Below are 13,864 nucleotides of genomic sequence, written 5' to 3' on the forward strand. Positions count from 1 at the left end.
TATTGGCTAAATCTTTGTGTCTACACCATTCCTTCCTATCCATCCCCTACCAAGTACACACCCATCCCATTTGCTGTTCACGCCTTTCTTTATACGTTTCTTTGTCAACATACTGTGTAATATTCAGACGTCTCATAGCAAAAAACTGGCATGGATATTTGATGCCAGAGGCATGTCTTGTCATTATCTGCAATGTAATACAAATTTGATTGTGCCTTTTTCCAATGTTGAACCAGTTTTATTGTTGATCAGGGTGTGTTTTGTTTACAAAACATTTGCAAAAGCCCTGGTATGGCCCTGTATGGGTTAGCATGACTTTTAAAGTCTTTTTTCATTTTGACAGTCACTTATGTCCTTTAAAAAAAAAATCCTAAAACGTTTCTTTTTCAACAAGTCTCCACAAAACTAAGGCACTCCCTTCCATACTTCTATGGATCCACGTCTATTTCTTCTGCATGTACTTGTATGTATGTATGTTTGTGTGTGTGTGTTTTGTGTGATTTGTTTCTGACATTTTATTGTACAGCGCTGTGAGATGTTTATAAGCACAACATAAAAAAGTGAATTGAATAGGTGTTCTGTCCATCTGCATTGATAGCTTTTTGTGGACTGCTGATGTACACTGATTGCTACAGATAGCCTAGATGTTCCTGTGTACGTGTAACCTTGAACAAACTCCATAGATATCACACCGGGAGCAACTTTAGAAATTAAAATAAACATTTCATGATGAGTGCAAGAAGAAGAGGACAAAACCACAAAAGCCAAAATTCACTTGTCAGTTTTTAATTTTATTGATCCAAGTATGAAAACAGACAATAGCCCCACTGTGAAATGACCAAGCCTGGCCAAACACATTAACAACTTCTCAACATAACCAATAACATCTCCCAGTTAGTCAAGATCACCCACCAGTAAGTAAACCAAGCAGAAATGGAATGACAGGGCAAAACAAAGAGACAGTGAAGCCAACAGACATGATTCATCTTTTCATTGTTTCATATTTTACTTTACTTTTTAAGGTATCAGTCATTCAACACAATACTACCTAAACGAAACTGCATAATGGAATGGTTTATCAACATAGTAAGTTCAAGTCATCTACATCTCCCCCCCACCCCCTCCCCCAAGCCAGTTCGTGGAATGGTTACACGTGTCCAAGTACCTTCAGTGTCAGTCACACGTAAAAGTCGCATACTGACATCTTTGCTTCACTCCACATTCACCGCGTCATTCCAGAGAAATAAGTCATCAGGGGAGGGAATCCTTGCCTGCATACCACTTTACAATGAATAAAGATCATCATCTGAAATGTCAACTTTATTCAATGAGCCGCCTTTTTGGCTTCCAACCTTAAACGTGACTAGTAGTCAATGTTCTTACAAAGTTATTTTTTATTTATTTATAATTCAGAACAACAAAGACTGGTATTTAAAATGGATAAATCATGAATAAGTCTGGACTGAATGATCTACATCTTTAAGTACGCAGTCACACAACAAAGAAAATTATTAGAAAGAAATTCAGCTGACAAAGTAAAGAAACTGAGAGCAGATGACAAAAAAGGAGACAAAAATACAAGAAAGAAAATGTAAAAATAAGAAGAGATTTAAGAAAAAGGAAATTATGATCACAGAAATCATTCTGAAAGCAGGGTTGTGTTTTTTGTTGGTGGTGGTGGTGGTGGTGGTGGTATTTTTGGTTGTTTTTTTTGGGGGGGGAGGGGGGAGGTTGTGTGTGTGTATAATGTATCCCAAATTTAAGGATACTGCTTCAGTATCTGTAATCTGTGACAAGAGACACCAGGACATTGTTCATTGCTGCATAACTGCTCCCAGCAGGCGTTTCAAGGAGGCATCAAAACATGCAGGCTGATCAACAAAATGTATATCACATTTGCCTTTTAAAAGAAAGTGCGGTGGAGCAGATGTGTCACCCACACATAGACCCAAAAACACTGGTCATGCCTTGAAAACCTATACATAAAACGTTGCACTAAAATGAAATAAAATGAATAAACAACAACAAAGAAAGTTCATTACGAAATAAGGCAGACCTCGAACCATTATCAACTCAACTGATCGTTTCAACAGCTTTTTCCACATCCTTTGTCCATCAGTCCAAACTACACTGACAATTGACTTCTAGTATCATGTGAAAGAATTCACACATACACAAACACCACACACATACACACACTCTCACATTATTGCCATGGCTCAATCTTTTACCCCACTTCACCACAACCTGATAATCCCAACTCTGCACCACCCCAAAATAAGATAGGTAAATATTTCTTGACACCGCAAAATTCAGGAAAAGAAAACTGCCTCTTACAGAACTTGACATGAGACCTTTTTTTATGCTTTTTAATAAAATTAAAAACAAGAAAGTTGTATCATCATGGGAAAGAATATTTCCCAACTTCCCAAAGGTTTTTTTTAACAATCCACAAGTAGTTATTACTCTGTGCTGACATTTTTTTTTTAATGATGTGTAAGCAATTCAGCAAATTAGTCTTATTTAAAGGATACTTTATAAATTACAGAAAGTTAACAAATCAGTATTGTCACTTACTTTTAAAGGAAACTTCAACCAAAACTGCTATTGAGAGGAAGAAAAAGCAAATGCAATTCATAAGCAAATTTAATATAAAAAAACTGAGTCAGAACTCACTAAAAGTAAGACAAACAATAACGGTCTAATCCAAAGTGCAAACATTACAAAAAATAATAAGCGAATAAACTTAGCATGTCATGGACTCAGCATTAAAGAAAAAAAAACATTTTTGGCAAGATTTTTATTGAACTAATGTGCTGGTTATATTCTTTTATCAACATTGTGATAACTTAGGTATCCAGGAACAAATATCCACAGGAAAAAATTACTTTGGCACACTCATATTACAGACTATTGTACTTACGTGTTACTTATTCAAAAACGCACACCCAGTGGAACCATTTTTCAGTGCACAATAACTCATTTTCAACATTCTTGATTTCTAAATATCTCTTCCTTCAACACAGAAACCACAGTGTTGTACACTGAGCTTATGCCGTTTGGTTTGGGAAAACATATTTGGTTCAACAATCACTTATTTTCAATCTCTCTCAACAATATGATTGGAAGAAAAGGAATAAATGCATAAATACCGATCATTTTTGTTGTTGTTTTTTTTTATATACAGTGTGATCAGAGAATGCAGTTTCAAAACTGTCTCCAACATATAAAATACAAATTCACATGTCACAAAGTCAGTGACAGATGAGGAGGAAAACTATCAAGACTAACATGTCTACCTAACATTTGTAGCCAGGAAAAGAAAAAACAAAACAAAAGTAAAGAAATACATGTACATATACACACCTCTGTGGGTTTCATACGCCTGGTTTCCTGTGGTGTAGTTTTATGTTCTTCACAACACCAAAGTTCATTCTGACTGCTTTGTGAGGCTCTCTCAAATGATGTCCGTTTTCATCCGCACCAGAAATACAAGGAAACCATTTCAGCTGTCTAAAATTCTAGAGATTAGTCCAACTACAGGTTCAATTTCAAGTTGAATGTGTAGGTAATCAGGAGTTGTTAATCCTTGTTGCTTATCATTCGTTACAGCCAAGCCGACCACACAGGGCCATGTCAGGGTTGAAACACTGTAAATACTTATCAGTCAGAACTATATACAACCCACCACAACAAGATACAATGAAGCATTATGTTTTAAGGCTTCTCTATTAAAAAAGAAGAAAAAAAAAGCACAAAATTAACCTCTCACCTCCTAGATACAGAGAAGCAGTATTATGTATAATATTATGCCAGGAAGTGATGGAAAAGGTAAAAGAAAAGAAAAAAACAGTTAAAAAAGAAAAAGAAAAACAAAGTTGTTGCACCAGGTACGGAGAAAGAAACCTAAAAGTCACAGAGAAAAACAAATCCTTTTGTGTCGCCCTGACAAGCCAAACAACACAGACACATACACATGTATCTGACAAAAACAGACAGTAGATAATTCTGTCTAGTTAAATACTTTGTTCACCACAAATTGATAACAAAACTGTCATTTTATCTCAATTATGTACCTGTTCACCACAGATTGATAACAACAAAAGTTCATTTAATTTTGTTCTGTTTTTTACTTGAGCAACTGTACTGAGCAACAGACAAAGGAGGCAAGCTTTTCATCTCAACAGCCCAGTACACTGAAACATGCAATGGACATCAAAATATAAGATAAATGAACAATAAAAAAAAAAGGAGTGTTTGTGTTGTTCTTTTTAATACTGAATGGGCTATTTCAGTACTTTCTTTACTCATGACTTCTCTATAAAACCTCATAGCTGTCTGATGAACCAACAAAGACCTACAAACAACAGGGCTAAAATTGCACAAATGACAAAAATATATTGCACGTATTCATTTTGCTGTTAATTCCTTTTCTCTTCTTCTCGTGTGTCACGTCACACACTTTTTACACACAAAGAGTGAAGCTGGAACACAAATTCAAAAAACATCAAATACGAACATCAACTGTGCAAAGCAAATAACTGATGATGTGTGTTTTCACTTATTCTCCATTTCCTTTTTATTTATCAATTTTTTTACAAACTCCATCTCCAAGACTGAATTATGAACATCACCTATGTAGAGACATGTATTCAGTCACAAAAACACACACACACAGCACACACACAGTGTTGGTGCACTCTAACAAGTGTTCGCCTTTTCTTCCAAAACTAGTGTATGTTTACACTGGTCTAATTATTAAAGTGTATGATCAAACGAATCATGCTAACAAGAAAAATTACTGAATCATGGCTTTTTAGCTAACAACTTCGCTTGTTTCTTTTCCAGCTGATAGACATCCTCAAGTACAGCTGTTTTTAGTTCCCATTGGAACTCAAATTGTGTTTGTGGGAGAGGGTGTGTGTAAAAATCCCAGTCCGTATATGGGGCACTCACATCCTTGTATGGCATAAATTATCACCAGGACACAGCTATCAAAAATAAATAAATAAATAAATACATCCAAAAAAGAAAGAAAAGCTAACAAAAAATCTCACTCATTTCACAGATTTTAAAAAATCAAGAACAGGCAAAACACTTCATACCTTTCAGAAATCAAGAGTGAACGCATCAACTAGCTATCACCAATATAAAAGAGCTTTCAGAAGGAACTGACTGAATTCCTGGCATCAGTGCCCATCTATGAAAATCAGAAACAAACTTTACAAACAAGCTAATGTTTGTCCAGTTCTGCTACCAGTCATTTTTGTACACCATAGCATGCATTGGTCAGTTTATCTATTTCTATTAACACTAAGAGATGATTGTAAGAGAACAGAATAATCACAGGGGCCACTGCAAGCACAAACACGACCCACTTTAGTTCGAGCACAAACATGACCCACTTCAATTCACTTGTCTATTTACAATCACATAATAAGCACAAGAGGAACACAGCCTCATGGCACTCAACTGCTTCCTGCAATCACATCCCATCCTGAAACACTATCACACACACAAAAAAAGAAACAAAAATGTTCACAGGAAAGTGGACTCTTTCAAACCAAAAAGAATTTTACCAACAACTAACCACAAAAGCCAATGGTTTTCAAAGATAGAAACATGCAAGTCGAGGTCAGATGGAAACGGAGGAACAGGATGAGTTTCAACAACAGGAATATAATAATATCTAATCTGAGTAACAGTTTTGTTGTAATGGTGCCACAGAATCATTATATTCACAGACTGACATCACAGCAAATCTTCAAACTTATTTTACGCACTAAATTCCAAAACAGTTATCAAAGATCATGCTGCAAAGATTTAGCAAGATAAAAAAAAATCTACACATCCCACATTGTTGTCTGTCACACTGATTAGACCTCCCCTTCATGCCAAACTCCACTAATTCCACCCTGACATCTAACGCCACAGTACTCAGAACCTCCACACTCCTTTAACAGTCTCCCAGCGCTCCTGGGAGTGCCAGCAGCCAGCGCCCCAAGTGACAGACATTGGAAAGACATGGCTCAGAAAGGTGAGTGGTTACCACCGTGCTGCTGCTGCCACACACACCACTGTCGACACACATGGCGTTAACTGCTGGGAGGATTTCCGTTGCTCACCCCGCCCTCTTTGGGCAGCTCGCTGCTGCTGCTGCTGTCATCCTTGGCTTCCTCCTTGTCTCCACCCCCTTCCTCCGCCACTTCCTCCTCCTCCTCCTCTTCGTGGCGCCAGTCATTGGTGATGCTAGTGAACCACGATGACACCGCTGAACGAGCCGAACTGAAGGCGCCCCCTGTCAGCAAGAAGTGATGCAATGTGAACACATACGCACACATAGCAAGTAGTGACTCAATGTATACAAACACACAAGCAGTGACTCAGTGTTTGTAAAGATCACTGCCACCATTTGATTGGTTATGGAAACAAACATAACCATGCACACACCCCAGAAACGGACTACAGCTGCTTACATGGCAAGGTATAAATAGCTGTACACATAAAAGCCAACATGCACATACAGGTGAACAAGGGAGTTGTATCCCATGAACACAGAAGAAGAAAAAGAAATAATATGTTGTTACAGAAGTTACAAGAAGTACAGAGCATAGCAAAAAGTTACTAGTCTATTACAGATCATCTGGTTTTCATAACTGTTGTATACACTTCAATGTGGTATGTACCTCACACCTGGACAGAAATCAAGGCCTCCACCCCTTCAAACAACAAAACCTTCACAAAGACCCCAGCACTGCACAACTTGAACTTAAGAAAGGTGTAAGCCAACTGGTCGTTAATTCTACCTGCTATGTGGTAAGTCTGCAGTCTATTTACCTTCATCTGACATGTCTAATGGAGAGAACTGGCTGCCAGGTCATCAGTGGTACCCCCACAGTCGAGACAACAGGACAGAAGAAGAAGAAGAAATTTCTAAGAACCTGAAGAACTAACAAGAGTAAAAGACTGACGTCTCACCTACAACTTTGCCCGTCTGCATGACGTACTTTCCGGTCTGCACCACTGCAGCGTTGATCTTCCGCCCGCGTTCTGTGCTTTGCATAGAACTGACAGAAACAGACACACAATACCTGACAATCTTGAGGCTATGAAATGCCAGTCTAACAATGACATCAACATCAATGGCTTCTCTGGCTCAAAATCTGTGTCTTTCTCATGTGTTTCTAAGAGATGACTGAGGAAATTAAAATTCATGCACATGAACATGCATTTAATTTCATGCAAATCAATATGCCAAGACTGCAAACTCTCTCACTCTCATACACACACACAGAGCTCACAAACATGTGCATGTGCACATAAAACACAAAGACACACACTCCCCTCTCTTAATGAACACAGATTCATGTGTATGCACACATATACATATATACCCTTATACTCCGATAGATCCCATCTTTATCTATTACCTACAGCACACACACATACAGACGCCAATCTTCAACAGCCATCCATACATGGTGGCACAGATGACGAGCTGTGTACACCTCAACATTTCATTTCACTCACTGGTTGAGTTTCATCCTGACGTCTGTCACACTCAGGTTGCCTTGGAATGGATGACTGCACACAGACATATGACAAATGTGCAAAGTGCAAACAGACATAACAAATGTGAAGAGCGTACACAAACAATAAATGCGCACAGTGCACACAGACATGACAAATGTGCACAGTGCACACAAACATGACAAATGTGAAGAGCGTACACAAACAATAAATGCGCACAGTGCACACAGATATATGACAAATAAACAATGCACAAAGAAAAATGACAAATGTGCAGTGCACAGACGTATCACATGTCAGCACAGTGTACACAGACATGACAAATGTGCAAAGTGTACACAGACATGACAAGTGTGCACAGTGCACACAGGTATATGACAAACATGAACAGTGTACACAGACATGACAATTAAACAGTGCACACAGACATGACAAATGTGCACAGTGCACACAAACATGACAAATGTACACTGTGGACACAGACATATGGCAAATGTGCGAAGTGCACACAGACATATGACAAATGTGCACAGACATATATATCAAATTAGCACAGTGCACACAGACATGACACAGACTGCTTAGGGTGGTTCAGTGTCCTTCACATAAACAGACACTTAAACAAGCATGTATACATCGGATGGGTTGAAATAAAACTTCATGCACACACACCCCCCTAAAAAATTAAATAATAAAAATCAGATTTAAAATAATAATAACAACCAATCTCATTTGACTGAATAAACCACAAGGCCACGACAGCACAAGCATGTCCTACCCCGCTGTCACTTGGTCCATGCTGGGGTGGGGCAGCGTGTCAAGCCAGTGGCGGTAGTTGTGTGTGGTCCTCCATGCCTGGATGAACGGCAGGCCAAAGTCCTCCAGTAGTTTGCCATCTGAAACACGCGCGCACACACACACACACACACACACAATGCACCGTCACTCACACTGACTCCCTGCATGGGCCAGCCAGCCATGGCTACAATAATTATGTGACCTCACAGAGTTCCCACAGATGTTAGCAAACTTCCACTTGTTCCAGACCAGACTGGAAATTCTCCATACCAAACACAAAAGCCAAACTGAATCAAAAATTCATCTGCAAACACAGAGAGAGTGATAGGACTGTGTGGGACATGGGTGGGTCGTGGTTTACAGTGTGAGGGGATTGGGGTAAGGAGGGGTGGGAGGGTATTACACAAAAGAAAAGCCCTTGCAGTAACTTACATTGTTGTTCAGTAAAACTATGAGTCCGTCTTGAAGGTTATAATATTGCAGATCTACATTGTGATTATATGAAGGCAGATCTGCCATAGCCACAATAGTTATGTCAATACAGCCACAACCAGGTACCCACTGCTACAATAGTCGTGTAAATTTGTAAAGTCACACCCAGGCAGCTGCAGTTACAATAGTTATGTCAGTACAGTCACACCGACCCAAACATAGCTGCAACAGTTATGTCAATACAGTCACACCCACACAACCGTGGCAACCATAGTAATGTCAGTACAGTCACACCGACCCAAACATAGCTGCAACAGTTATGTAAATACAGTCACAACCACCTACCCATGGTTACAATACTAATGTCAGTGCAGTCACACCCAGCTATCTATAGCTTCAATCTAGTTATCTCATTACAGTCACCCGTCTGTCATTCTTGATGTCATGTTTCAAGAAGGCAACACACTAGCGTATACAGACACGCACACAAACATACACACACACACACACACCACTGAATACCGCAGCACACTATCATACACAGACACACACACACACACACACACACACCCACTGAATACCGCAGCACACTATCGTACACAGACACGCACAAACACACACACACACACACACACCACTGAATACCGCAGCACACTATCGTACACACACACACACACACACACACACACACACACACACACACCACTGAATACCGCAGCACACTATCGTACACAGACACACACACAAACACACACACACACACACACACCACTGAATACAGCAGCACACTATCATACACAGACACGCACACAGACACACACACACACACACCACTGAATACCGCAGCACACTAGCGTACACAGACATGTTCACAAACAAACCCACACACCACTGAATACCTTCAGTCTGCATGGTGGCCAGAAGGGACTGCAGATAACTCCTGAACTGAGCACGGACCCACTCATCACTGCCCTCCCATTCTGAAACAGTCCACACACAACCAACCTTCACCTGCCCGTCTTTTACCCTCGAATAATTATGCTCCAGCAAACAGAAACCTGAACTATCAACTTCACACATCAAACTGTAATTAAAATTATTTTGCTGTGCCAGGTTTTAATCTTTTTTTTTTTTCTTCTTACTAAATGTGTGTACAAGCTTTCCATCCCATTTACGAAATACCTGAAGTCAAAATCTCCATTTTCAGTTACATGCCGTATGAAGAGCACAGGATCAGGAGTCAAGATGGCTGCCGGAAAAAGAGGGCGCTAGTCAGGGATGCACAGGGCAGTAACCTACTACGGGAGGTTATCGGCCGTAGCTACTTTCGATTTCTCCGCATAGGCAGGTAGTAGTTTGCACAGGACAGGAATCAGACCCCTGCCGGAGTCTGCACTAGTGGGTCACAGTTAAGTACGTGTAATTAAACTTCCATTTTCAGTTACATGCTCTTAACTGAAAACCCTTCCAATGTGATTCAATGAAATTCTTTGTCCTCTCTTCAACTTCCATACATGGTGGTCTTCTTCAGTATTTATCTGCCTGCTTTTTTAGGGGTTTTTTATGTACGGCCTCTATGTGACGAGTGAGAGATGGTGCAAGAGTGAGTGTGAGAGCGTGCGAAAGTGTGTGAGAGAGAAAGTATTGAAGTGTGAGTGTGAGTGAGTGTGTGTGTGTGTGTGTGTGTGAATGCGTGTAACCCCAAGACAGAGAGACAGACAGCTATGATGACAATACCAAAGGTGATGATGACAACGACAATAAAAGATATGGTGATGATGACAACAACAATGACAAAGTTGGTGTGATGGTTATGATAATGACAATGACAAAGGTGTTGGTGATGATCATGATGACAACGACAAAGGTAGTGATAATGACAACTACTCAAATTACAAAAGAGGTGGTAACAATGATGTGATGAAGTGGTGATGATGGTGATGATCACGAACTGATGATGATATCATAAACTGGCGATATATGATGACACTGACAACAATGAAGGTGACAATGATATCAGTGACAAAGACTATGATAATATAATGACCATGATGACAAGTCAGCATCTCCTCAGAGGTTAGGGAAGAGAAAGTCTGGGGGTGGCTCTCACCTGTGCCGTCCAGGTACATGTTGTTCCTGTCCTCAGTGACCTGGCGCACCAGGAGCTCAGAGAAGCGGAGATCAGCCGTGGTCAGGTGTACCTGCTTCTGCAGCTCCCGGTCCTTGATCTCCAGCTTCCCTTCCTCCACCTGCAACAGCGACACACACCTGTCACACACCTGTCCCTCTCACCTTCATGGTACTTTCCCTTCCTCCACCTGTAACACACACACACCTGTCACCTCCAGCTTCCCTTCCTTCACCTGTAACACCCCTACACACCTGTTCCTCTCACCTTCACAACACTTTCCCTTCCTCCACCTGTAACACCCCTACACACCTGTTCCTCTCACCTTCACAACCCTTTCCCTTCCTCCACCTGTAACACCCCTACACACCTGTTCCTCTCACCTTCACAACCCTTTCCTTTCCTCCACCTGTAACACCCCTACACACCTGTTCCTCTCACCTTCACAACACTCTCCCTTCCTCCACCTGCAACACCTCTTCACACCTGTTCCTCTCACCTTCACAACACTCTCCCTTCCTCCACCTGCAACACCTCTTCACACCTGTTCCTCTCACCTTCACAAACCTTTCCCTTCTTCCACCTGTAATACCCCTACACACCTGTCCTTCTAACCTTCACAAACCCTTACCTTCCCTTCAACTGTATTACCCAAACACACCCATCACACACCTGCCCCCCTCACCTTCACAACACTTTCCCTTCCTCCACCTGTAACACCTCCACACACCTGTGTTCAAACTCTGCATCGGACATGATCTAACAGACTCATTGAGTTCACCATCACAGTACCTTGTGAGTCTAAGAAAACCAGTTTGGTCTTAGAAAATTAAATCCCTTTCTTTAATCACATTAATTCTAGATTTCATGAATACCTCAAATCCTAGAAGTGACTTATTTTTGGTCATTTTCTGTTGTCTTGATTAATTTATAAAATCAACAACTTCAAGCGCTAAATAAAATAAAATATATTTCAAAAGTTTTCATTTCTCATTCTTCGGCAGCACAAAAAGTTAGCAGTCGACAGCCTCATTTCAAGCTCCCACATGTCACATATCTGTTTACATTAACAAAATTAGTCTTCTTTCTGTGCTGTTAGAAAGTAGGACATCTTCTTCCTCATATTGTCATAAGATCTCATTATACACTTCCTGGTTGGCTATTCTACCACCTTTGCATGATCTACACTGAATTAACAAATTCTGCATCTGTATCTGAATAAATAAAAAAAATTTAAAAAAGACTAAATATGGTTCACAAAAAGTTAAGGACCACTTAGCACAACTTGTACAATATTCCTCCACAGGGCATGGTAAAATGGTGACGAATTTTTCAGCCAACAGGGGTGTACACAGCCAATGCAATGTGTGGTGCTTTCCAGCACTTGCACTTCCATTCTTTATAATGAAAAACCACAGCTTTCATACATAAACCACTGATAAACTAAATTTTTGTCGGACAAACTGGTTTTTCAAACGCATTTTTCAGGCTATTCCTGGTGTACATTTGCCTAAAAGAGCGGTTAATGTATTTAATGTGAGGCTAGTGATAGACCATATGCTCCCTGTATGATTTCAATTATGTCTCAAAATCTTTTATTTCATTTTCATGAAAACCTACCTGTTTGCAGTTGTATGTTTTTGGTCCATAACTTTTTTAGTTTTATGAAGTCTGTATAACTATTCTGAATAAAAAAGCACAAAAAAAACAACAACAAAAAACCCCAAACAAACAAAAAAAACCACCCTGGCATCTCAGAACATACCTGTTTTTATGTATTGGTCTACAACTTTTTGTGAAGTTTGTATTAAAACCATTCTGAATAAATGAGCAAAAAACAAACAAAAAAAACTGGCATTATCTGATCACCTCCACAATGACGTCTGTGGCCTGTTTCTGTTGGCGGAATAGAATGTTAGTGGCCCCCAGCACAAAGCTCCGTACGTTGACGTCGTTCAGAATGCTGTGGAACTGGAGGCTGAGGTACGGATGACACACACACCCCTACACACACACACACACACACACACACACAACTAAATTATCGACTTATTTGTGTCTCATAAACCTTTAGGTTTCATGACAATCAAATTTATTCTGCTGTATTCTATTCACACACACATATATATACACACACACAAATGCACCTATACAAAGCAAACACACACGCACAATGTACACACATGCAACACACAAGCATGCGCGCACACGCACACACAACACACACACACATACAGACATACAACACACCACCAAGACAACACACACACACACACACACACACAAAGACTATAGGAGTAACTCAGAAAAAGTGAAAGACTGATGACACTATCAATTAGTGTGCTTAGAAATATCTAAATACCAAAATTTCAACAGACAGATATAAACTGAAGCAATTTTAACAGACAGAGAAGGCACAGATGACATTCAACCTTGTATTCATAAGCAGCTGCTGTGTTCAGTAATGAAATGTGCACTTAACTGTGTAATGTCTATAAAAACTTCTGTTTAAAAAAAAAAAGTTTTTAAAGATTACATACTTTACTTTTTTAATATCAAACACTGATAAATAGTCTGACCTGGTTCAGCCACATAACACTACAGTGTGACAAACTGAAACATGAAACTGTCCAACAACTCACCTTGGTAAAAACAGCCAGCGGGAAACCATAACCATCCTGCTGCAAGCAGACTTCTCCTTTTATGATTGGCTTCATCTCCACATCAGAGGCATCCTTGGCCTTTGACCTGACCTTGCCAAAGGCTGTGGACAGCTTGTTCTTCAGGGCCGCTGTTTTACGCCCTGGGCTGCCCCCCTTGGCTGGACTGTTCAGTCTGCCGGCTCTCTTTGGGGAGACACTGCTGGCTTTGGTTGGTGATGACTCCCCGGACTTTGGTGGATTGTCTGAGGATGGTGATGGGTGGTCTGCAGGTTGGGTGGGTGTTGGAGAGGGGGTGTGGCTATCGGGGGTGGGA

General features: G+C 40.2%; 1 protein-coding gene across 1 annotated transcript in view; it reads right to left on the minus strand.

The window, feature by feature from the left end:
• Positions 1 to 770: 770 nt before the first annotated feature.
• The window catches only part of LOC143293483 (late secretory pathway protein AVL9 homolog), a 26,241-nt gene continuing 13,147 nt past the window's right edge, over positions 771 to 13,864 (minus strand). Inside the window, exons 8-15 of the mRNA XM_076604375.1 lie at positions 13,531 to 13,864; positions 12,758 to 12,892; positions 10,871 to 11,009; positions 9,660 to 9,740; positions 8,309 to 8,426; positions 7,531 to 7,584; positions 6,979 to 7,067; positions 771 to 6,298 (exon numbers count right to left, since the gene is read on the minus strand). The exon at positions 13,531 to 13,864 is cut by the window's right edge and continues 931 nt beyond it. Of these exons, the coding sequence (XP_076460490.1) occupies positions 6,096 to 6,298; positions 6,979 to 7,067; positions 7,531 to 7,584; positions 8,309 to 8,426; positions 9,660 to 9,740; positions 10,871 to 11,009; positions 12,758 to 12,892; positions 13,531 to 13,864 (1,153 nt within the window). The 3' untranslated portion in view covers positions 771 to 6,095. The remainder of the gene's footprint in view (positions 6,299 to 6,978; positions 7,068 to 7,530; positions 7,585 to 8,308; positions 8,427 to 9,659; positions 9,741 to 10,870; positions 11,010 to 12,757; positions 12,893 to 13,530) is intronic.

Source organism: Babylonia areolata, chromosome 19 (assembly GCF_041734735.1).
Source record: "Babylonia areolata isolate BAREFJ2019XMU chromosome 19, ASM4173473v1, whole genome shotgun sequence".
NCBI lineage: Eukaryota > Metazoa > Mollusca > Gastropoda > Neogastropoda > Buccinidae > Babylonia > Babylonia areolata.